Source organism: Empidonax traillii, unplaced genomic scaffold (assembly GCF_003031625.1).
Source record: "Empidonax traillii isolate 1590-97213 ecotype Southwest subspecies unplaced genomic scaffold, ASM303162v1 scaffold8:size5222938, whole genome shotgun sequence".
NCBI classification, from domain to species: Eukaryota; Metazoa; Chordata; class Aves; order Passeriformes; family Tyrannidae; genus Empidonax; species Empidonax traillii.
The window spans coordinates 4922213-4945145 of record NW_020955201.1 but is presented as its reverse complement, the minus strand read 5'-3'; the positions used below and the strand labels follow the sequence as shown (position 1 = coordinate 4945145).

Below are 22933 nucleotides of genomic sequence, written 5' to 3'. Positions count from 1 at the left end.
CACTTATATTTGTTCCTGCACTTCCTCTGAAGTTTCAGACAAGGTTGTAAGCCTCAAAGGAAAAATAAAAATTCTTCATTCAGAGACTCAATTCTGAAAATTGCCACTAGTTCTACCTGTTTCACCAATACTTTTGGCAGAGTCTGTGCCTCACTGAATAAACACATCTGGCACTTCAGACATTAGCTAAGTTAAAACTCAGGCACCCACACATATGAGCATGCAAAGCTGCAGTAACAAATACTGCTTGAAAGGAGCAGCAGGAAAAGTGCAAGCTTTGCAAGCTGCAGGCTCCAGAACTAGAGAATTAAGTGGAAACATCTAATCAGGGATGCAGAACCCTGTAACATTATGATTTATTTAATGCAGTCAAACAATGGTCAGAGGCAATGAATCATACAGGAGATGACAAAGCTGCAGGAGACTTCTGTCATCTAGTTTAACCTGCACATTGATCAGAGTTTACCCTCATATTAATCACTTGAGACTGTAATCTAACACACTCTTAAACATCTCTCCTGATTATGCTTCACTTACCCCCTTGTCCTTATGCAGGTCACTCCATTGCTAATTGCACTTCTAGTTAGGAGAAAAAGTGTCTAGTGTCTAATTTAATTTTGCCTTTTTTAGTTTCAAGCCGTTGCTCCTTGTTATGCTGTCTCAAGCACTGTAAATAATCCCTCCCCCTCCTCCATATTATTACCTCTCAAATATTTATAGACTGTTATATCCACCCTTAGACTCCTTTGCTACAAGCCATACATCATTTTTGTCACCCTTCCCTCTATCCTTTCAGATTTATCTATGTCGTCTTATAATTAGATGCTCAAAACTCCTTTACTGTTTTCCCAAGTACAGTGAACCCAGAGCAGAAGAGGGGCTGAAATGCTCACCCCTCCTTGCTTCACAAGCAATGCCTTTTTAAACAACTCTGAGCAGAACACATTATTCTGACAGGAACTAAAAATTACAAAGCCATGGCCACCACAATATGGAGTGCTTCATTTGTCACATAGTGGTTATTAGTCAGGAATTAAAAAAGCATGCTAAGGGGAAGTTTTATCCTAAATCAAGGAAGGATTCTCCAAAGTAAAACACTTCCATACTATTTATTAATATTTATTTAGTCCAGCTTGAAAGAGATTTAGCAGCTAAGAAAACCACCTTAAAGGCGGGAGACCACCTTCAGCAACTGCTTCCCAAGATGAAGTCTAACTTGTGCTGTGGAAAACATGACAATCCAAGAAGGTAAAACAGTTCATTAAACTCTTACAAGAGACATATACAAATATGATTCTTTTTCTCTCAACTGCGACAAACTGGAGAAAAGCAGATGATGATGATGATGGATGGGAAAGTATTAGTTATTCACAAGTGACGGATGACAAACTTGAAGGATGCAGAACTTTTTTCTTTGTTAGCTATTATGATCCAGTAAAGACATGTCACATTCAACTACACTATTTTTGAACAGAGATTTGTTGTGTGGGGGAGAAGTAATGGAAGGGATGGATGCCTGGAGAGCCTGGAGAGATGGTAGGGCCAGGAGGTAGCCAGCAACTAAAGCCAGTAAAGAAGCAGGCGCAGGTGCAGAAGGAGAAAATCATTCTTTGAGAGTAATGAGGAGACCAAGACATTAGGGAGGAGCAGGAGGATGGACCAGTATCCACTGCAGACTCATCAAGATCTCTGAGGACCTGCAGCCATCATGTCAGCCCTTGCACAGGCAACCACAGCAGCTAATGCCTTCTGCTCCTTCTGCTCACCCTTGCTGAGGCTGCTGTCACCTGAACTATCAATATCCTCCACCACGTGTCAAACCCCACAATGCTAATTCTTTGTTAAAAATTCTACCATTGAGTGTCACTGGGTCAAGAGTCAGGCTTGCAGATGCTGATCAGTATTGAGGCTGGCTGAACTTCAAATCTGAATACACTGACTTAATGTCAATGCAAACAAGTAGATATTTCAGAGGCTGCTCTCCAGCCACTCTGTGCCCAGCCTGTAACGCTGCAGGGGATTGTTGTAGCCAAAGAGCAGGACCCGGCACTTGGCCTTGTTAAACCTCATGCTGTTGGAATCAGACCATCTCTCCAGATTGTCCAGGTCCCTCTGGAGAGCCCTCCTGCTTCCAGGTGAACAATGCTACCCCCAACTTGGTGTCATCTGCAAATTTGCTAATGGAGCACAACAAGCTGCAAGGTCACGGCACAAATTTTTGAAAACATGACACATGATTAAAAAAAAGTACAGGAAGAATAAAGAAGCCAAAATAGGGTTTTCACAGGCAGCTGGGGCACTACAAGTTCAAAGGGATCTCAGTACCATCATTCATTAGACACTGTACCACTGCTGACCCCACTATGAGCAGATAAAAACACATCTATTTGTCAAAGAGTTTCAAAGTGAAGGCAGCACCTACTTAGAGAAGTATAAAAAAAGTACTATATTGTTTCTGTCACACATAATAAATGTAGCAAAGGGAAATAACAAATACAAGCTTACTACTCACAATTGTTGACAATTAATATTTGTCAACCAGTGATACCACGAAGGTGCCAAACAACGCTATTATTGCAAAGACAACAGGAAATGGACCACGACACAGCACAGGAGCAGGAGCTGGCATTTTGCATCACACAGTAATCCTCTTATATCGGATGCTTCTAAATCAGGCCAACAACAGTACAGAACAGTAGAAAGAAGGGGTGCTTTCCAATACCTTCCAGTCATCTGTTGATATATGTCGCAGTCACCCCACTGGCCAACTGCCAAACATGACCCTCGTCTGTGACGAGGGCCAAATATAATGAAGGAAAGGTGAAATGCAATCTCCTTCCCAAAGTGTGAGCTGCTTTCACTCTAAGGTGTTTAATGATCACACTTGTCTCTGCTCCCTGCCCCCTGGTGACTTCTAAATATTAAAATGGCAGGGCTCCAAAGTGACACAGAACAGTGTAGAACTGAGCATGTCTGAAAGGTACATTTTAAATGCTCCACTATAGTCTTTCCTAAATTTCATACACCTGTTAACATAACAACATCATTTATGAACTGAGCATGTCTGAAAGGCATGTTTTAAATGCTTCACCATAGTCTTTCCTAAATTTTGCACACCCGTTAACATAACAACATAACATCCCACAGAAGGAAGGACAATTACTCCAAATGCCCTGGGATAATACCTTTTTGATGCTCTGTACAATTATATGGCCTTCTCTGTCAGCAACCTACAAGTTTTTAAGGGAAAATGCACAGAAACAGCAAATTCTGTTTGCAAAATATTCTGCTAATGCCCCAAGACCATAGTCTGCTCCCTTCCCACTACCCTTCAAATTCCCAGTTTGCTTTTGAGTGGGAGAATATGCTCTTATCCACAGTGAACACGCTTGACATGGTTAATGCTCAAACATCTCTGCTTTGACCATTATAATTCATTTTACTCCTTTTCAAAAATGACATGTCACAAAGGGACCTGAAAAACTGTCTCTGGTCTCCAGGTGTCATAATATTTCTGATCTGGCTATAAAACAGATACAGTGAGGAAAAACTCTTTCTCTGGCACTATGTCTGATTTGCGTGGCTCCTTCACACATTACTCCTCTAATGGCAAACAACACTCTGTGTGATGGAAGTACAAAAGAAAAACTGCTCTTGTGAAGGCAAAACCCTAGAGGAGGAACAGAATTACCACTGTCAAAATCACCTCCTGCCCAGTGTAATGTGAATCATACACAGCACCCCGCATTCCCAGGAGCCACCAGCTCTCCTGGGGCTGGCAAGGAGCTGCTGACTTCCCTGCCACAAAGGATTTCACCTTCCCTACTTGCTTTAATAATTACTGTAAACTCTTGTGAAATCAACATCTCAGCCTATCAAACTGAAACAATGACATTCGCTCTGATGGGGTCAATAAAATCATAGTTTAGGGTACCAGTAAAATCATTAAACAGCTATGCAAGGATCAAGCACCTGGTCCTGAAACAACCCAACGCCTGAAGCAAGAGCTTCATGTCACATGGCAATTTTTCATCTAAAAAAAGATGAATAGTGTATGCTAAAAAGAAAAGCATTAAGGATATTCAAGCAATATTCCTCACCAAAGCCCGCGCTTGGACACCTGATAAAGGTACTCTACAGGTCTGGGTAAATGCAGAGCACATTCTAGAGCTTGAAAGCCAACACACAGTCACTGTTATCAAATCAAAACCTGTTAGTACTTACACTGCTTTCAACAGATGAACCTACTACAATTATTTGGAACATAATTTTTTTTGTACAGTGTAATCACCTTTGAGCTAAGCACAAATGTCTGTTGCTACTTAGGTGCCTAAAACCAAACTATGAATTATTCACAGATTCTTCCACTTCTGATGAACAAGGTTGACCCTGACTTGATTCTTGACTGGAATCACATCTTCTTTCCACAGATGAAGCTGTGTATTTTAAAAGTTGTCATCTACAAACAGTTATTTAGTAGATGCTAGTTATTTAGTAAAATGATCGAGAAACTATGTATTTAAATTCCTCACAAAGAGAAATCTGCTGTAAGAAAGATGACTGTTCTAATCAGAAACATTCAAACAATCAAACTACTTTAAATTAGGCATTTTTATGTTTTCACATCTTTATTCAACCATGTGAATTGTCTTAAGCTTGTCTGGTCGATGCTTTTCATTAAAAGGCCATAATTTAATTCAATTAGTAAGCAATTATTACAGTGGGATTAATAAACTAAATACTGTCACTGACATTTTAAAAACACTAAGATCAAAGCTAACGCCAATTCTGTCAACAGTAAGACAGTTTCATTTTTTGGCCTTTCTGTTTGGACAAGGATTTTCTAGTTGCCCTGAGTTACAATCTCTATACATTACTGAATATACTGCTTTAATCTTTATCCCGCTTTTTCCATGTCCATAGCCAAAGCATGCAGTAATGCAAATATGAAAGGAGTAACTGCATCAATTCAAAGGTGACATTAACATAATGAAACAAAAAAAAGCTAATAAAAAGCTATTTACTGTTTTATTAAGTGGTTCTTCTAAAAACTTCCCAAAGAAATTCCTCTACATTGGTCTGAAACTGCTATCTGCACAGGGTACAACAAATCCATCTGACAAGAATTTAAATGGCCTGCAAAACAAATAATGTCATTTGACAGACATATATGCACTGTCCTTTTATTAGTTAATGCAAGACACTGCCCGCTTTAGAATCATCTTTTCACCTACACTATTGACATCAACACAAATGACTAATAATGACTGAAATTTCCTTTTTCTTTTTTTCTATATTTGTTTGCTTTTTTCTTTTTTTTGTCTATACACAAGCAGTCAATTACACAAGCTTTTTCGTTTAATACATATTCAATTGCTGTATCTATCAGGCATAGTTAGAAAAGGGCAAAAGCAATTACATAGCAAAGACGTTTTGTCTAGCGTCTTCATTTCAGTGCCTTCTGGCCATGCTTTTACTGAATATACATACAAGTATTGTTGACTGTTAATTTTTGGGATTTTTGTTTTACGAGGGTTAAATGCAATACAGTAAGATGCAATAAAGTGGAAGGACTCTAGCAGCCTACTGTAGTTCATCACACCATGCCACACAGTACTGACGTACCACCCCTTCAGATCACGTAAAGTTGACAGATCTCTGCTGCTGAAATCAGTAACATTCTTTGCATATTTGGCTTCTATACAGTTCTGGAAACTCAAATTTTGAAGAAGACATACAGCTAGCCAAAACACCGTTGCCAGGACTGAGGCAGGAGTACATATTTTGGGACAAAGGAGAAAAGCTGCCCGTAAATCTCTACTCACAGGCATACACCTTACTGAATTTAATTACAGTGCCCAAAAAGACATTTTGATTTTCAAATATAAATAATCAACTAAACTATGACAGACTCATCCCAGATTCTTCCCTTCTGCTAACTGTACCACGAGTGCAACACTGTTCTTGGAGAGGGGACTCCATAACCTCATCATCACAGAGAGCGGAAGAGGAGCAACAGCAGGTATAAGCTGTGTTAGCCACTGCCCCAGGCCATGAGCATCACCCTCCCAGCACTTTACCTGATGGTGTACTAGCTGCTGTCATGGCTGTACTCATTGAGTGCATAGGGCTGCTGCTTTCCAATGAGAGGCAAGAGCTGCCACCGCTGTTCTTCTTAAGAAATGTCTCAGGGACACTGGGAAGGGGCACTGGGTGGCTGATTCCCAGTTCCTCTTCCTGAGCTTGCTGTCTTCTCAGTGCAACCTGAAAACAAAATACAGACCTAAGGGTATGGCTTGAGCACAATTTATACTGGCAACAATGAAAGACTCAGATTCCAGGCTGCTTTTTTCCTCTTGGCAGTCTGAATAGTGTTGATCATAGAACCATACAACCATTAAGACTGAAAAAGACCTCCAAGATTATTTAAGATGTCTAACCTTTGGCCAAACACAACCGTGTTAACTAAACCATAGCACTAACTGCCATGTCCAGTCATTTCTGCAACACCTTCAGGGACGGTGACTCCAGCACTTCCCTGGGCACCCGTTCCAATGCTTGACAAGCCTTTCTGTGACAAAATTCTTCCTGATGTCCACCTTGAACCTCCCCTGGTGCAGCTTGAGGCCATTTCCCCTTATCCTGCTGCTAGTTGCCTGGGAGAAGAGGCCAACCTCCATCTTGCTATAACCTCCTTTCTAGTAGCTGTGGAGAGTGGTAAGGTCTCCCCTGAGCCTCCCTCCTTTTCTCCAGGCTGAACAACCCCAGCTTCCTCAGCTACTCCACACATGGTTTACTCTCTAGAACCTTCTCACAATCCAGCCAGATTAATCTGCTTGCAGGGCTCTACTGTGCCTCTTCATCAGTATAACGCAGCTCTTCATGAGGGTTTATACTCGTAATCTGCTGCTCTGTTCAAGCCTGCTATGTTTCCTTGCTGGCTCTTTGCTGAAATACTGCTCTTCAAGGAAATTTCAGTAAACACTACACTGTATACAAAGAACCGTTACGGAAGAAGCATGGCAAATGTACGATGTAGAGAGCATCTCAGACAGTATCACACACATTGCATATAGCTGGCCAGGCCTGGAAAAGCTGGAGCTTCCCATTTTTTTCCAAACACTGACAATATTTCAAAACCTAGCTGGCACTGGCCAAGCCCATATGCAGTCCGGGTGCAAACCAACCAGATCTGTTGCTGACAGAGGGTCCTTTCTGCCTCATCTGAACTGGTAGATCAATTTTGCACATCTGTCCACTCATGCAAAGCTGTGTTATGTGTTTAGGAGATATATATGGCACTGCTACAGCTACCTATCTTGCTCCTTGTCGGGTGACTGATTTACATCTTTATTTGATTCTGTTCCAGATTACAGACTGGCACTGTGGGCTTTTGTTGCTTAAAATTCTCCTGGATATCTTGGGCAGGACTTCCCTCTATTTCCATGTTCAACAGCAACATTTTTTCTAATGCAGATGTGTAATACTGTTAATTAGTATTAGCTTTTCCCATAAAAGACATCCCAAGCAAGAGGTGTAGACTTGCAAACACCACTGTAACTCTGACTTCACAAGCCAGTAACCTTGACCGATGAAATTCCACCAGCGTCAAGGGGCTTACTGCAGAAATATACTCAAAGGGGGAAAGACAAACTTTCAGTGTGCAACTCCTACACAGATAAGGTTTAGTCAGGGAGGCTTTCAAAGCCACTTTCAAATACTAGGCAGGGAAGAGAAAACCCCCAGGAGGGCCATCACCAGAGCCTGCTAGCAGAAGGCATCCACTCCCTAGGAAAAGCAGCTGAACTGCTGGAGAACAGTCTGTGCAGAAGGAAACACTTGCTCTGGAAACGTTGCACTTTGTGCTCCCTTCCCCGAGGCAGATAGAAAAGGGATTCACGTTTATTATTTCACAGTTCATATCAGGCAGAGAAAATGCATGCAACTTGGGCATAACAATGATTTCTGGACTGCCATGCCACCGACAAGGAGGAATTGTTTAAATTAACAAAAACTCAATCCCAGTGAGATCTGAGGACGTTTCATAAACGTGCACTGAATAACTGAACAAAAAAAGGGGAAAGATTTAATCCAGGGCTGCTCAGGCTTTTAAAAGCTGTCCACCCAACATTCATTTTATGTAGGATCACGAATGTCTGACCGCACATCAGTGCAGGATGTGGGGGTCTGATACCACTGCCTTCACTTGCACAAGCAGCTGCCTTCTCATTTGTCTGCAGGGAACATTTACACTAACTAAAGAGTGCAACACGCCCCCCATCCCAGCAGAGCTCAGGTATGCCAGCAGCCATTACATGCCGACTACCCCCCTTAATGAAAGTTCCAAGATAAGGATCACAAGGAATAATACAACCATACATTTGCACTGCCTGAAAGCGGGACTACCAATGAAACAAAGTTATTCCTCCGCTAAATTGGATGCCGTTTTCTTAACGACTTCTGAGCCCTCGTTTAGATTTAAAATGACGCACCTCCTTAGTGATTTGCGGAGCTGCCATACGAAAAATCTGGAACAACTCCGTTAAAAACAAACAAACAAACAAACAAACAAACAAACAAACAAACAAACAAAAAACCAACTCAGAAATGCGCTCAACTAATGCCACCCAGCATCAGCAAACGCAATTCCGCCCGTCCCGTGCAGCCGGGAGCTGTCCACACGGCTAGGCTGCAGCCGGCTGGGGGAGCGGCGCTTGGCCGTGCTGGGGTGCAGCCGAGCGCTCAGTGCCGCTCCTCGCCCCGCTGCCGCCGGCTCGCCCCGACCGCAATCCTGCGCGCCCCTGCGGCATCTCCCACTTGCTATGTAAAAAAAATTATATAAGCTAAGAGAAATACAACTGAAAGTCTCATTAAAGTAGGAAGGAACCGGTGCAACTACTGACTGGAGCCCGGAGCGAGGCCACCCACGGCCGCGGTCGCGCATCGCACCGCACCTCGGCGCGGCTGCCTGGCTCCGACGGGCACCAACCCCGCTGGGCGCAGGGCACGGCCTGCCGCCGGCAGACACCCCTCGCCGCTGCGGGAAGAGCTCACCTGCGCTGCCATCACCCGCTGCCGCTCGGCGATCAGGCTGCACTTGTTGCACTGGCAGTCCCGCCACATGCAGAACCGCTTGTGCCCCTTCAGCGGTGAGGAGTAGCCGTGGTTGCGGCAGCGGGCACACTTGGGCATACGCGGCCGCTTCTTCCCCGCCGCGCCGGCACCCCTGTCCGCCGGGACGGCCGCCATGGGCGCTGCCGCCTTCCCGAAGCCGCCTGCCTTGTCCCCCGGCCCCGCGACGTCCGGGGGCTTGCTGAAGGCCGGGTTGTCACTGGGCATCGCGGCGGGCTGGCGACAGCCGGGCGAGTGGTCGGCGCGGCTCTGGCCGGTCCCGTCCCGTCACCCCACGCGTTTTGGCGGGCAGAAGAAGCGGCTGTTTCCCCTCCTGCCGTGCCTCCCCCCACCCCTACTCCGGGGGGTCCGTGCGGCCGCGAAGTCCTCGCTAGCCCGGGGAGCTGGCGTCGGGTATCTCCCCGGGGCGGGGGGACCACCACCCCTCCCTCCCCACTCCTCCCTCCCCCACCAGGCCGGCCCGCGGCGGGAAAGGCGGGACCCTGCCCAGGAGGGAGGCCGTGGGATGCACAGCGGGGCAGTGGGTGCGGGGCCGGGGCGGCCCCGAGAGCGGGCGGGGTCGTGGAGGTGCCTGTGTCCTGCCCGATAGCACGGTCTGGCCCCCGGTCGGAGGCGGCCCCGCGGCCTCCCTGCAGCAGCTCCCCAACCGAGGTGCCGGGACAGTGGCCGGCGCAGGCCGTGTCCGTTGCGGTGACGCCGGGTGAGGCCTGAGAGGGCATGGCAGAATCGATCCAAAGTAGCTCTTTTTAAGCCTTGCGGTCCCCTGAGTTGGGCAAGTCGAGTTTGGGCAGGCGACCAATATGGCCTGGCCCGGGGAGAGCTGTGACCCCCAAATAAAACACCCGTGTTGCCGCAGCTCAGTTGCTCTTTGTTTTGAGGCTACTGGCGTTTTGCTGGACTACATCTCCCGTTCACAGGTTCCCTCACGCTCATATCCGTCAATGGGTAGAAACACTCTTGGATCGATAGCTGTGTGGGCAGGTGATCCCAACAGGCACAGGCAGTGAGAGTGTGGTGACAACTCGGCAGCCATCACCTCTGAGCAGGTGTGGATGGCAGAGCGGCTGTACTCTGCAGGGGAAGAGAAGATGCTTTTTTCTTCTTTACGTAGGCTGCCCTTCCAGCTTGGCACTATGTGATTTATAGATGCATACAGCTCTACAGATATTATTTACAGTATTAATATTTCCTCTGTTACACCTTTAAATCTTTCTGAGCTCAACTTTAGATGACGCTATCTTCATGCTGAAATGAAACTATTAAACTACATCTCAATCTAAGATGAATGACAACTGTCAAATGAGTGACTCAACAGAGATAAAGCAGAAAGCACCTGAGATTATGTGAGGCTGATTTATAAAGATTGCATAAAGATTTCTATAACCTCAGCTTCATGACTCAGCATATCAGATGGTAATAAGTTACAGTGGGTAGAAATTTATTTCTTGCTGGAAGAAGCCAAGGAAAGCGTCTCCCTCTTTGAGATCAGCTAACTCCCAGCTAATTCTGCTCTGATTGAGCTTCTGTGCTGGAAACAGCGAGTGCCTATCTTAGCCTGAAGAAAGATCTTTGCTGCTTGATCCTTTGCTGCTTGATCCTTTGCATTAGATTTTAATACATGACATTTAAAGAATTTTTTTTTTTACAGTACAACATTGGAGACATTTATGGTACTTTCCATCCTGTAGAGAGACCACATTAAACTGCACCTGTTAAGGCCCGGCCTCAAGCAGTCAGATGGTCCTCGAGCAAAGCCCCAGCAGAAGTTTTACAGGCTTGGTGTGGGTGTATGACCATCATTCAACTTACAGAAACTGAAACTTTTTCCTTGCATCACTTTGCTGGGATTGACATTTCTGATGTCAGTAACTGCACATTCTCCTGCAACAGAGAAGATGAATACAGTGTTTAGGGGAACAAAATTAGGATTTGTCTTTAAACCTAATGGTGCATATAACTTATATTTAAGGAGGTGAAAAATGCAAAGAGGCATACTTAACTTCCTATATCAAAATATGAAATTCCTCCCTGAATGAAACCAGTTGAGATCTTCTCAACTCATAGTGGCATTGATCAGTCTCTGAAGTTGTTGTCTAGGAGCGCGTCCTGAAAGAGAATCTCCAGTTTGTGAGGGTCAGTGCATGGTGGAGCACACATGCAGGAATGTTTCTGGGTGCTCACGTGCAAATTGTCTTGGAGTCAATTGAAAATGCAAATTAAGAAGTAGATGAAAGGAGGCTAAATCAAAAAAACAAGAAAGACAAAATAAAATAAAACACAACCAACTTAACTATGAAGAGGTAGGAGAAGGAAAAGCACATCAGAAATGACAGGAGAAGGAGAAAGAAAAACTGGAAAGGGTGAAAAAAGAGGAAAGATAAGAGAAGCACAGTATATAAAGCAAACACAAAATAGAAATAATAGCAGTCACCAGCTGCCTATCTATGACTTGTCATTAGTAACTAGGTGTGACAGCTAACTTCAGAGATGAGTTACAAGATGCAAAAAATGCAACAGTTCCAAGAAGAACATTCATTCATAACGGTTTCACATAACTAGTATTTTTTACTCCTGATTTTCAGGGTAGCTGCACAGGTCTTTATTACCCATAATGTTGCAGAACCTACTGGTGAGGGAAAAAAAAAATGATTTGGTATTTTGTGTTCTGGATGAATACCACCAAAATACCTAGAAGCATGATGAATGCAAGTACATGATTGATCATTTAATAATGAATTGCTTTTGTTTTGCTAGCTCAAGTCACACTTTGAAGGTGGGTTTAGAGTTCAGTATTTTTCTCAAAATTTTTAATGGGTGTTTGGTGATACTGGATTTGTTCTCTGTGGAGTCATGAAGTAAAAGGAGATTGTCATAAACTGCCATTAGTCCTAACACAAATCACAGCAACCTCACTGCAAATCTTCAAGAAATTGTAGTCATTGTAACTCATTTAGTGTACGTCTGAGCATCAGTTTCAAGTCTGTGCAGTGATGATGGCAGTGACTAAACATTACTGCAGTTTGCCAGCACCTTTGCAAATAACTGTAATTGATGTTTCTGATGAAAAAAAAAATCAAAATACTTTTGCCTTTTTTTTTAATAGGTACTGAAAGTTGTCCTTTAGTTTTATCTTTTTTTGCACAAGCCTTTAAAGTACAAAACGTCATCTGTTAGTGATGATCTGTCCTTTGCTGATGCATGCCTTTGTCTGATCCCTTGGACCTTGCAAAAATGTTTTATTTGCCAACAAGATTATCATTTGGCATGACTGAGCAACCAGTAGAGAGGTCACAAATTAAAAATTGTTTAATTCTAACACTGTTGTTAGAAAGTGAGGACCTTTCACAGAAGTAAGTGAAGTTTAGTGCATTTATTAAGTCCCTTTTAGAGATCTGCTAGACGTGATTCTGTTTTTTTGGTTGGTTGGTTGGGTTTTTTTTTTCTGTCAGTGGGCCAAACCAGAGGGGGTTTGCCCTGTCTGTTTGCAGTAGATATTTTTTACTCTCCCAGGTCATTTTACAGGCTGTAATCCCCAGAATTTGTGAATTCCCAACAGAGCCTCAGCTGCAGGAGTGGTGAGAGGTGGAAGATAAAGTATGCTCCCTGACGATCCGCATTGTTTGAAAACATCGATGTGTCCTTAAACACTTTGGACAATTGGAACAAAATATCAAAGACAGGCAGAGGGAGTCAAGCGAAGGAGGAAAACCATGCCAGCACATTCCCCTCAGACACTGATAGGAGCTGGGAAACTCCTCATTGTTGGACTTCAGTGCTTCCCTGCAGCTCTGGGTGTCTTGGCTGCCCTATAGCCATCAGCTTTGCAGAATAAACGGGTTTAAATCCCATCTGCACTCCTCCATTTGTATTATTTCACTCATGTCATTTACTCATGTGAGTCACTGGCTTGATATCAGTGGGTCTACTTGTGCAAGTCGTCTCCCCTGCAAATGTATTTTCTGGAGTGACAGACATCATCATGACAATAAATGGATTGAAAAGATACTTCAGGAAAAATCCAGTAGGTGGCATAAATAAGCTGTATATTTTTTTTTTCACTTTCACTTATACAATTCTCTTTCATTCATTCCTTATTTTAAACCTCATTTAACTTACAGGGAAGCTGGGGTTTTATCACTTGGCTCTTAAAACACAATCCCACAGGAAAAGGTTTTATTCCAAACTGAGAAATTTTTTTACACTTTCTGGCAGAATATAGCTTTTTTGCCTTTTTTTTTTTTTCTCCTATATTTATGTTTTTACGGTTTTCTGTTTTCAGATTATACTTCTAGGACTGCCTACACCACAACAAAAGGTAAGGGTTTCTTATTAGGACTGGCATATCTGAACTGCTTGGTTCTCTTCTCCTCAAACTCCTTTTTTGTTTTTGTTTTTTTTTTTTTTTTTCTTTTGAAGTCCGGGGCTCCACTCTCACTTGAGTGAACAACTAAAGCAGTTTATGGTGCTGCCACCACTTGGCTATTTGCTGCTTTTCCTCGGTGAGAGTTAGGAGAGTCCTTGGAATGGTGGTCCACAGCTTCTTTCCAGTGAGCGCAGGGATGTCTTTCTGCATCAGCCTGAAAAGCTTCTGTGCCTAGCTCCACTTACAAAGACCACTGGTTGTTAGCGAGGTGGGGCAAATGTGTACTGTCTTCAGCATCCTCAGTTCATGTTCTTTTCTCTTGGTACAAATCCATACCCTTTGGGAAGATAAGGTGTGACACACCTGCAGGGGACCGTTTTCCAAAAGGTACAAGGGATGTTGTTGAGGGACAGGGAACAGTGTCATCTCTAGCCCAAGCTGGAGAACAGGCCTGCCAAAGCAGGTGATATGCCTTAATGATCACTGAAGTGACAGGTTCACTCACACTCTGCTTGTTGGTGTTGTCACAATGTAGAAAAAGAACCTTCACATCAATAACTTCAGATGAGCTACAGCTGAGAAAAGCCACCAGAGAATGTTGCCTGAGCAAATGCATGTTTGTTTGCAAGACACCTCCTAATCAGAATCAGAGTTTAATGGTCCAAATATCAGGGCTATGGTAAAAACTATTTACAGAAAAATCAAGAAAAGCCTGCTGCCACTGTTAAATTATGCCAAATACAGTAAAAATCAAAGCAGTTTTCAAGTTCAATGAAGCAAATAGAATGGAGATATTTTAAAAATGGGTATGTTTATCATGTTTTCACTCTGAGTAGTTTTACTAATAACAAGCATAAGGAAGAGAAAAATACTACCTTTTTTCACTAATACCTACATTCTCCATTTTCTCATCTGTTCATGCAAATGGGAATCATTTCATTGCAGCTGTTAGCTCCTTAGAAATTTCAGTCATTGTTAATAATTGACTTGGATAGCTATTTGAAAGCATTATTAGATCCAGCTTTTAAAACAGAAGTTAAAAAGTGAGAGTGGAGAAAACCACTGAATTGCTTCTTCTCAGTATTCATTGTTCATTTTAGGCACACTTAAAAATTAATTGGACCCAGTGACTTAGAACATTGAAGACTCTTGCATGACTCATTAAGCTGACATTTCTAACATTTGTAATTCACACAGTAAGAATGATAGAGCCACATAAGCCATCTATACATTTGAGCTCCTTCATCAGGGTAGGACTACTGAAGAGAATGCCCTTAGTTTTGAGTATCATCATCAATTCAGCTCTAAGACATCTGTAATGGAGCTAAGTTTGATAGACTGTCAGAATGTGAAAAACTAAACTCCAACCTCTTAAAAATAGGCAACACAATTAATTGCTACTTTTTTATTTATGGTCTTCAATGTTTTAATGGATACAGTTAAATTTCCATGTCATTGAGCAAGCCAATTGGTATTTAAAGGAAGAAATAGATCATTTCAAATTATAAAGCACTTGCTTTATTACCTATGCCTTCTTTAAGTGGTACGTTTTTATTATTTTGCATTCTTGATCTTTGGAAACTTAGAACTGCTGGAGCTCCGTGATTCTGAGGGACAGTTACACCTGAGGTAGCAAAAGGGGCAGGTTTTGCTGTGGCAATTTGTTGTCCATCCAATTTATTTATTTGTGCATTATTATTTGTTGTTGCTGTTTCAGATGCTTAATAGAAACAAAAGTATTGTTACAATATCTCCTGAATTTATTTTCTTCTTTTTTTCTTTAAGCCTAAATAACTGTATTTTTCACATAATATTTTGCAGTCAGGGGAGCATTCTGTGGGAATTTCCCATAAAATCAGTCAAGGTAGCACCCATGTCTGAGAGCAAAGTGTTAAGCTGCTCTTCCCTCATTTCTTCCCACTTCCTGTGAGAGGTCTTTCAAATCCACTGAGTGGGGCAGGGGTGTCAGAATTGCCTCCAGACACAGCTGAGCTCTTCCAAATATTTTAATTAAAATCAAATGACTGTTACTTAATCAGCCATGCTGTGAAATGACTTCATGTGAGCTGCTGACCTTTTGCATTTCCTAGGCTGAGAAAGAGTCTTTCTTCTTCCCTGTCAGCCTGACTCTTCACCTGAAGCCTCTCCCATCTGCCCTCCATGCCCCAGAGCCCAGAGCAATCAGACAGTTCAGAGGTGGTCCCCAAACGCTACAGACAGTGTATTAGGTCTTCCCACCCTCAAGGGTTCATCCCACATCCATGCCAGGAATCTAGTTCAGAGAAAGGACCTAGGAGATTTGGGTCCCACGAAACCTATGCCTCTCAGGTAAGGCTTTGCTTAGTGCTGTCAAGATACAGATAATTAGGGTACTTAGATGGCTTTCTTAAGCAACAGTTTTCTTCTATCCCTTGCATGTTATTTGGCAGTGTTGGAGTTGATGATCTCTGTACAACATATAGGTTCATTTGCTAATTAGGAGTAACCAAGTTCCTCTAGTTCTATTGGTGAGAAGCTGCTTAGGAAGATGACACACTGTTATGAGTTATTTTAACTGTCAGGCTATTAATTTTAATTAGTCTAGCTTTGTCTAGACACTGAAATGCTTTGAGAGGTGATGGGAATATTGTATGGAAACTAATTAGTTAGACACCATTATTTTCTGTCATTCCAATGCAAACAGTGCCTTTTGCAGATGCCAGAACAAGGGTACTCTGAGCCCAGCTCAGCCATCCCAGCTAAATATATGCAAATATTCACACTGTCTGAGTAAAATATTCTTAAAATATCAGAGTGTGAAATTGTAACAGATAACACATGATAAGGCTGAGAACAAAGAACAGCTTCTCTACGTGGTCATTTAAGTCATTGTTTTCTCTTACCTGTTTTTAAGAAACAGAGATTGCCTTTTCACTGGTAGGCAGCTTCTGTGACTTCATAATAATGATATCTAAGAACGTTGTTCGTTAAGTACCTAAGGTAAGTGGGGTACACCTCTAAAATTGCTGAGTATCTGTAAACACAATAGCCCATAGTTCCTCTCTGTAGGACTCACTGTGTTCTATGTTCTGAATGATGTATACCTTAAATACCTACCTGGATATTCACTTTAACCTGTAGCTCATTGTCCTGCTCTGCTCTGTGCTGGTGTGGCCTCACCTTGAATATTGTGTGAAGTTTTGGTCACCTCGGTATAAGAAAGATATTGAGCTATTAGAGAGTGTCCAAAAGAAGGTAGCAGATATGGTGAAGGGCCTTGAGGGGAAGTTTTATGAGGAGCAGCTGAGGTCATTTGATCTGTTCAGCCTGGAGGAGACTGAGGGGAGACCCCATTGCAGTTTCAACTTCCATGTGAGAGGAAGAAGAGGGGTAGGCACCAATCTCTTCTCTGTGGGGACCAGTGACAGGAACCAAGGGAATGGCCTGAAATTGTGTCAGGGGAGGTTTAGGCTGGATATTAGAAGAAGGTTCTTCACCCACAGGGTGTTTGGGCACTGGAACAGGCTCCCCAGGGAAGTGGTCACAGCACCAAGCTTGACTGAGTTCAAGGGACATTTGGATGATACTCTCAGGCACATGGTGTGACTCTTGGGGATGGTTCTGTGCAGGGCTAAGGGTTGGACTCAGTGATCCTCGTGGGTCCCTTCCAACTCAGCATGTTCTGTGATTCTGGGATTCCATGGTATTCTGGTCCACTGGATGAAGAACACATACCAAAACCAAATTCAAATAGCTATTTTTCTTATGTGTTCCGGTGAGATCCCTCCTATCATTTTTTTTAAAACTAATTTTTAAGAATAAAGTGAAAATTACACACACACATATACACACATATTTTGTTTCACAGAATATTCTGAGTTGGAAGGGACCTGCAAGGATCATAAAAGTCTAGTTCTTACATGAATGGCCCATACAGGCTATTCATGGTTAAGAACCATGGCCATACAAGGTTGAGGCCTTGCTGTTCTTAACACCAAGCTCTAACCAACTGAGCTAATCTCATATACCCTTTTTTTAATTTTCTTTTTAAAAAAGAAAGTATTCACCTGGTTACATCATGGTATTGTTAAAATACGAGCTGTTATCGAGCATGGCAATGTTGCTATAAAGAATAACTTGCACTTTTATTTCTATTCAAAAAAGTATCTAAAATTATTGTTATTATCAGTTTTAACTTCTAAGGGGCACCACTTAGCTACTCACAAAAGATGGTCAAAATAATTGATGTGCCAGACCAAGTCATGTGAATCATACTTTAGAAGTGTACGGGTGAAAGTGATGGTGGTATAGGGAGGCAGTGTTCGTTTCAGCACTGGAATTCAGGCATGGCCTCAAAATCCGTGTTAATACAACTCTTCTCCTGGCAGGGGACAGGAGTGACTTTCACACACTTAAGTTGTGTTTTGATGCAGTTGAAGCAGAGGAAGAAGAACCTCATTATGATGAGAGACTCATTAGTTTACTCACAATCGGCAGTGCTGGAAAGACATATAGGAGGCAGGAATAGAAGACTTGCAAATTTTTCTTGCAATTCTGGACTCCTGCTTTCCCCAGATCTTCATTTAAAGTCAAGGCTGAATTTCCTTTTGCAATTTCCTCTCCACCTTTGCCCCACCAACATCTCAAGCAGACGTGGCAGTTCAGGATGACAACTTCGGCATCCTCATGCTGTTGTTTGCACTTTTTGTTTTGTGTTGAGATCAACACCCTCAGCTATGCTCAGCCACAGAAGAGAATCAGGTTTGCTATCTGTGGAAGGCAATCAGCTACTTCGGGTACTTTCAGGCAGTCTGTATTACATTTGAGGTTAAAGTCCTTGGTATAGCTAGTTCCTCAGCTCAAGTATTTATATGTTGGAGAAGAATGTCCAACTCAGCTTGTTTTCATGTCCCTCAGTAATAATGCATGTCAGAAGCAGACCATCAGAACACCTGTGCAGGTCCATGGTAGATGATAATATGTTTTCCAAGTTTGTTCCTGCTTTTGAAGAACCTTTTTTCCTGAGGGCTGGAGGAGAATAATACACAAACCTTTCTGCAGTTGGAAGAGAGTTTGAGCCTTCATCCTCAGATGCTATAAGTCAGGTCAAGTGTCCCTGCTGGTGAGGGCTGTGAGAGAGTGGTCTTTTAATGACTCAAAACATTTGCCCATTAGTGGAGGCACCAGAGTGCTTTGCTGAAGCCCTAAGAGGCAGATCCTCCTAGAGCAGACAGTTCTCTTTATCATGGTAATTGCCCTTAACTCCATTTTAAAACTCCCCCCTCATTCCCCTGGGGAAGGTCTGAGGGAGCATTTACTGGCTAAACTGTGAGAGGCAGCTGTGTCTTAGAAGGTGTCATACACCATCAAAGACGAGAAGCATCCCCAAACTTGTTTCTGAGGACTGAAAGCTACCCCTGCACACAGGAAAGGTACCAGTGCGTTCCAACCTGAACCTAAGGGTATATTAACCCATTGCACTTTGTGTTTCACAGGCTTCTTCCCTCAACCCCGATGGATCAAGACCATCACTTTGACCAACAGATAACTAAATTAGGACAATAAACTCTTGTTGCTGAGATCTATGGGTGGTATTATGTTTTTACTCTTTTCTTTCTTTCTCTTTCTTTCATACATTTTCTTACATAATATTTTTATGCTTTCCTGTTGCTATATTACTATAGATAATAATAACCAAAACAGCTACATACCTGCTTTCCATTACAACCAAACTGCTCTAAAATAAGACACATATATATATATACAATAAATAATATCATATATATATATATATATATTTACAAACATGGATCATTCAGTGTCATTTTATTCTAATCTGCCCCAATAGGTTTATGAACAAGAACCTGGGCTATCATCACTTTCTGAGGTAGGTCATAACTCAGGGGCGGGGGGGGGGGGGGGGGGGGGGGTGTGACCTGTTTGTGTGTTTATCACACTTCAGCTGGAAAAGGCTCACTTGGACACCAGAAACATGTCTCCTGCATCAGATTGCATGGCAGGTGATTTTATTAGCATCCTCAAGAAAATTATCCTGTAATTCAAAGAGAAATTTTAATTTCTGAAGCAGAGGTAGATCTCAGAGCCTGGGTAGCCATCCTAATACCTCTTGGCCTTGGGTAGACTAGTTCCTTATAAGTAAAAGAATGTGACCCTTAGAGATTCCCCAGAAGGTAATGCTAAGCTCCTGAACTTCTTCCATGCTGACTTGGTAGAAGAGCTCTAGGGGTTTTGTGGTTTAGCACAGGGTTACATGGCAAGGTTCCTTTCTCTGTCTATGGAGCTTACATTTCTGTTAGCAGTTGTTTTACAGTGCTTGTCACTTCTTCCAGAGGCAGTGCTGGGGTATGGGGCACAACATTTTTCCATCTCCTAACCCCAGATCTTGGGAGGACATTGTTGGGTCTCCTTGTTAAACACAGTATTTGGGTAGAAAGCAGTTGAATACTAGTTCAGTGTTTAGGTAAAGAAAATAGTTGAGACCAAGATCTGCATATGACATACATGCAGGCTCATAAATACAGGCAGTTGAAAAGGGTTGTTAGCAGTTGAAAAAGGGTTATTAAAAGAGGAAGAATGAATGAAACTAAACTAAAACAAACAAAGATCCCTAACAACCAAACAAAAAAACCAACCCAAACCAAAACCCAACCAAACAAAAACCCAAACCGCAACAAACCCCTGGAACTAACTGTTTAGTCAGAGAGTCCGGTTGTCTCTGCACGCTTGCAGCAACGTTGGGTTTATCCTGTCTGCAGAGGTCTCCCCACTCCACAAAGAAGCCGTGGGGGAGGCTAGGGTAGAGGAGGGAGGGAGAACAGCCAGTATCCTGCTGGGGCACAGCTGGGCTCTCCATCAGATACACGGGGTACTACAGGAAAGCACTGGATGAATTTGTTCACACAGCTTAAAGGAGGCATTTACAGTCATATCCGTAGCTTATCTTCAGAAACTCACACACATACTTACCCATTTTCATATGACTATGTATGTCTTCTTTATCTCCAATTCTTGACCGTATTCTGACCAAATCTGAGTTGCTGTGAGAAGGCCAGAATGGGCAGTCACCTTGTGACACAACAGACAGAGATGGCAACTAACTCATATTCATTAAAAAACTCACCTAAGCTTCCCAAGAACTAAAACCTGTTTTTGCAGAACTAATCTGCATTAACATGCTTCTTGCTCCTCCTGCTAGGCTAGTGATGCAGACTAAGCCAGCACAATAAAGGGCATCTGAGCAGATATAACTGGTTGGACTGGAAAATTCTCATGATAAATTTGCAATAATAAGTGCATGGCGGAGGTGGGGGGCAAGTCATTTCCAGGACCAGCCCCTGCCTGCTCACACCTCTGCAGTAGCAGTGGATTGTAAGTGTCTGATTCCAAGTCTCACTCACCTTTGGGACTGGAGAAAAGTTGCTCTTCCAGCACCAGAAAATGCCCAAGAGCGATGCGGGAGCACTGCAGGATGACTGCCAGACACAGCAGGTGGCTTTTCATGCCTCAGAGAAAGGTCTGATGCCATGGCCAGGAAGTAGAGAAGGATCTTTATTAATCTGCCTCTTCCACCATGGCATGCAAATGCAACCACTTATCTTCATCTCAGTGAGGTTAATGTGGCTCATTAAGGAAGGACATTACTGAGGGAGCATGAGCTCCCCTTTTGGCTCTTCAGCTAGCCAAAGCTCTACATAAAGGTCCTTGAAGGGATGTTGTCTATTGAAGAAATATTTTAAAAGGCAATTTATTTTTGCTGGTGTTGGCTGTGTTGGCTAACCAAACAGAAAATACAGTTATGGTTCTCAAGGGGAATGGCTACCACTTACCCAGTGGCACAGGGCGAAGGAACAAGGCACAGGTGGATAAAATGAGAGAGAAAAAAGGTTAATCAAGCTTGTCTGTCATGCCCTGACTTGCTTTAAGGCCCCAGACGAAGTGCTCACAGCAGGTACCAGCTACACATCCCCCCAGTAACAACCAAAAACCCCAAACAAAAACAAACAAAGCCCCCAAATCAAACCAAAACCCCACAGAACAAACAACAAAAACAAACACAAACAAAAAACCAAACCAAAAAACCTGTTATAGTGTTTCCTGCATAGTATCTTACACAAAGGTTCCCAAATATTCATGCAGGTCGCATGCAACTCTGCAGCTCCCTGGCTCTCTAGCGGTGTTTGGAGGTACTGATACATCGGATATCGTCAGATCAACTAAATAAAAAGTGCAGCAACTGATGGACAAAGACAGCAACCAGGTGGCTCAAGCTCTAACCAGACACTTCAGTGCACAGAGACACAACAGCCAAACACAAGTGAAACAGGCAGAAATTTTTTAATTTACTTCCTCAGGTATTGCATTAGGTAAGTAAAGGCTAATACTTTCACAGTTCCAAAAAATGAATCAAACCTGAACCTGGGTACCCCTTTCCTCTATTCTCACTGTGACCATTTCTAAAAGCATTTCATGCAAAATTCTCCTTGTACGTCTTCCAGCATAGCTCCTTGGCCCCTTACCTCTGTCTCTTGTCTCAAATCAGGCCCTCAGAGGCAGGTCCAAGCATCAAAATATGAACTGAACATCTGAAAACACTGTTTTTTAGTGAAGAAATGCTTGTAGTTAAGCTTTCAGTTGATGCACCTGGGTGCAGGCAGAAGAGCAGGAAGGGGTGAAGTTGACAGACCTACATGGAGAGACAGAGTCCCTGAAGAGAATTGCTCGCAGCTGCAGTGGGACTGTGAATGCTGTTTCAGCCAGCTTTACTGCTGCCTTTCAAAGGCAGGAGGATGCCTGTTAGCTTTGGGCCACTTCCTTCCCAGCAAACAGAGCCAGTCCTGTGCGTCAGGTATTGACGCCAAGGCTTTGCATTAATTCACACCATGGCTGAACTGGACTTGTAACAGCCAGACTTCTCAGCCAAAAGCATGAAACACCAGGAAAAACAGACATAGAAGCTATTTCTAGAATAACCTGAGTTCTTCCAGTAGTATCAAGAAGATAAAACCTCTGAAAGTACATCTTGCAAAAATGCTTTCTTTAGTTGTTGTGTTTAGATGAATATTGTGTTGGCTAATTTCCATAATTTAAAACTCAGTATCAGTAACTCTCACCTTTTATCTCTTAGAGTGATTATAAGTGGCAGATTCATCTAACATATGACAGCGTAACTGGAAAAAGACAACAACATATTTTACAGTCTTGAAAAAGTGCCAGAGCTTTTATATATTGTCTCAGTTTAATTGAGACAAGGGTCTTTTGCTGAGGATGGATTAGGAGAAAAAGACCCAAACTTTCTTTTCTAGCAATTATAGATTCGAAATTAAGAGGCTCCGATTGAAGGAAAGCAAATTATGGAAAAGGGAAAAAGGAAAAATAACAGCCCTTTATTAAGTATGTGTGTATTAACGTAACACGAGGGAAAAAAGGAAGGGAAAAAAA

General features: G+C 42.8%; 1 protein-coding gene across 1 annotated transcript in view; it reads right to left on the bottom strand.

Annotated features, from left to right (window-relative positions):
• The window catches only part of DMRT1 (doublesex and mab-3 related transcription factor 1), a 61482-nt gene extending 51907 nt beyond the window's left edge, over positions 1 to 9575 (bottom strand). Inside the window, exons 1-2 of the mRNA XM_027883784.1 lie at positions 9055 to 9575; positions 6081 to 6264 (exon numbers count right to left, since the gene is read on the bottom strand). Coding sequence (XP_027739585.1) covers positions 6081 to 6264; positions 9055 to 9339 — 469 coding nt within the window. The 5' untranslated portion in view covers positions 9340 to 9575. The remainder of the gene's footprint in view (positions 1 to 6080; positions 6265 to 9054) is intronic.
• Between the last annotated feature and the right edge of the window lie 13358 nt (positions 9576 to 22933).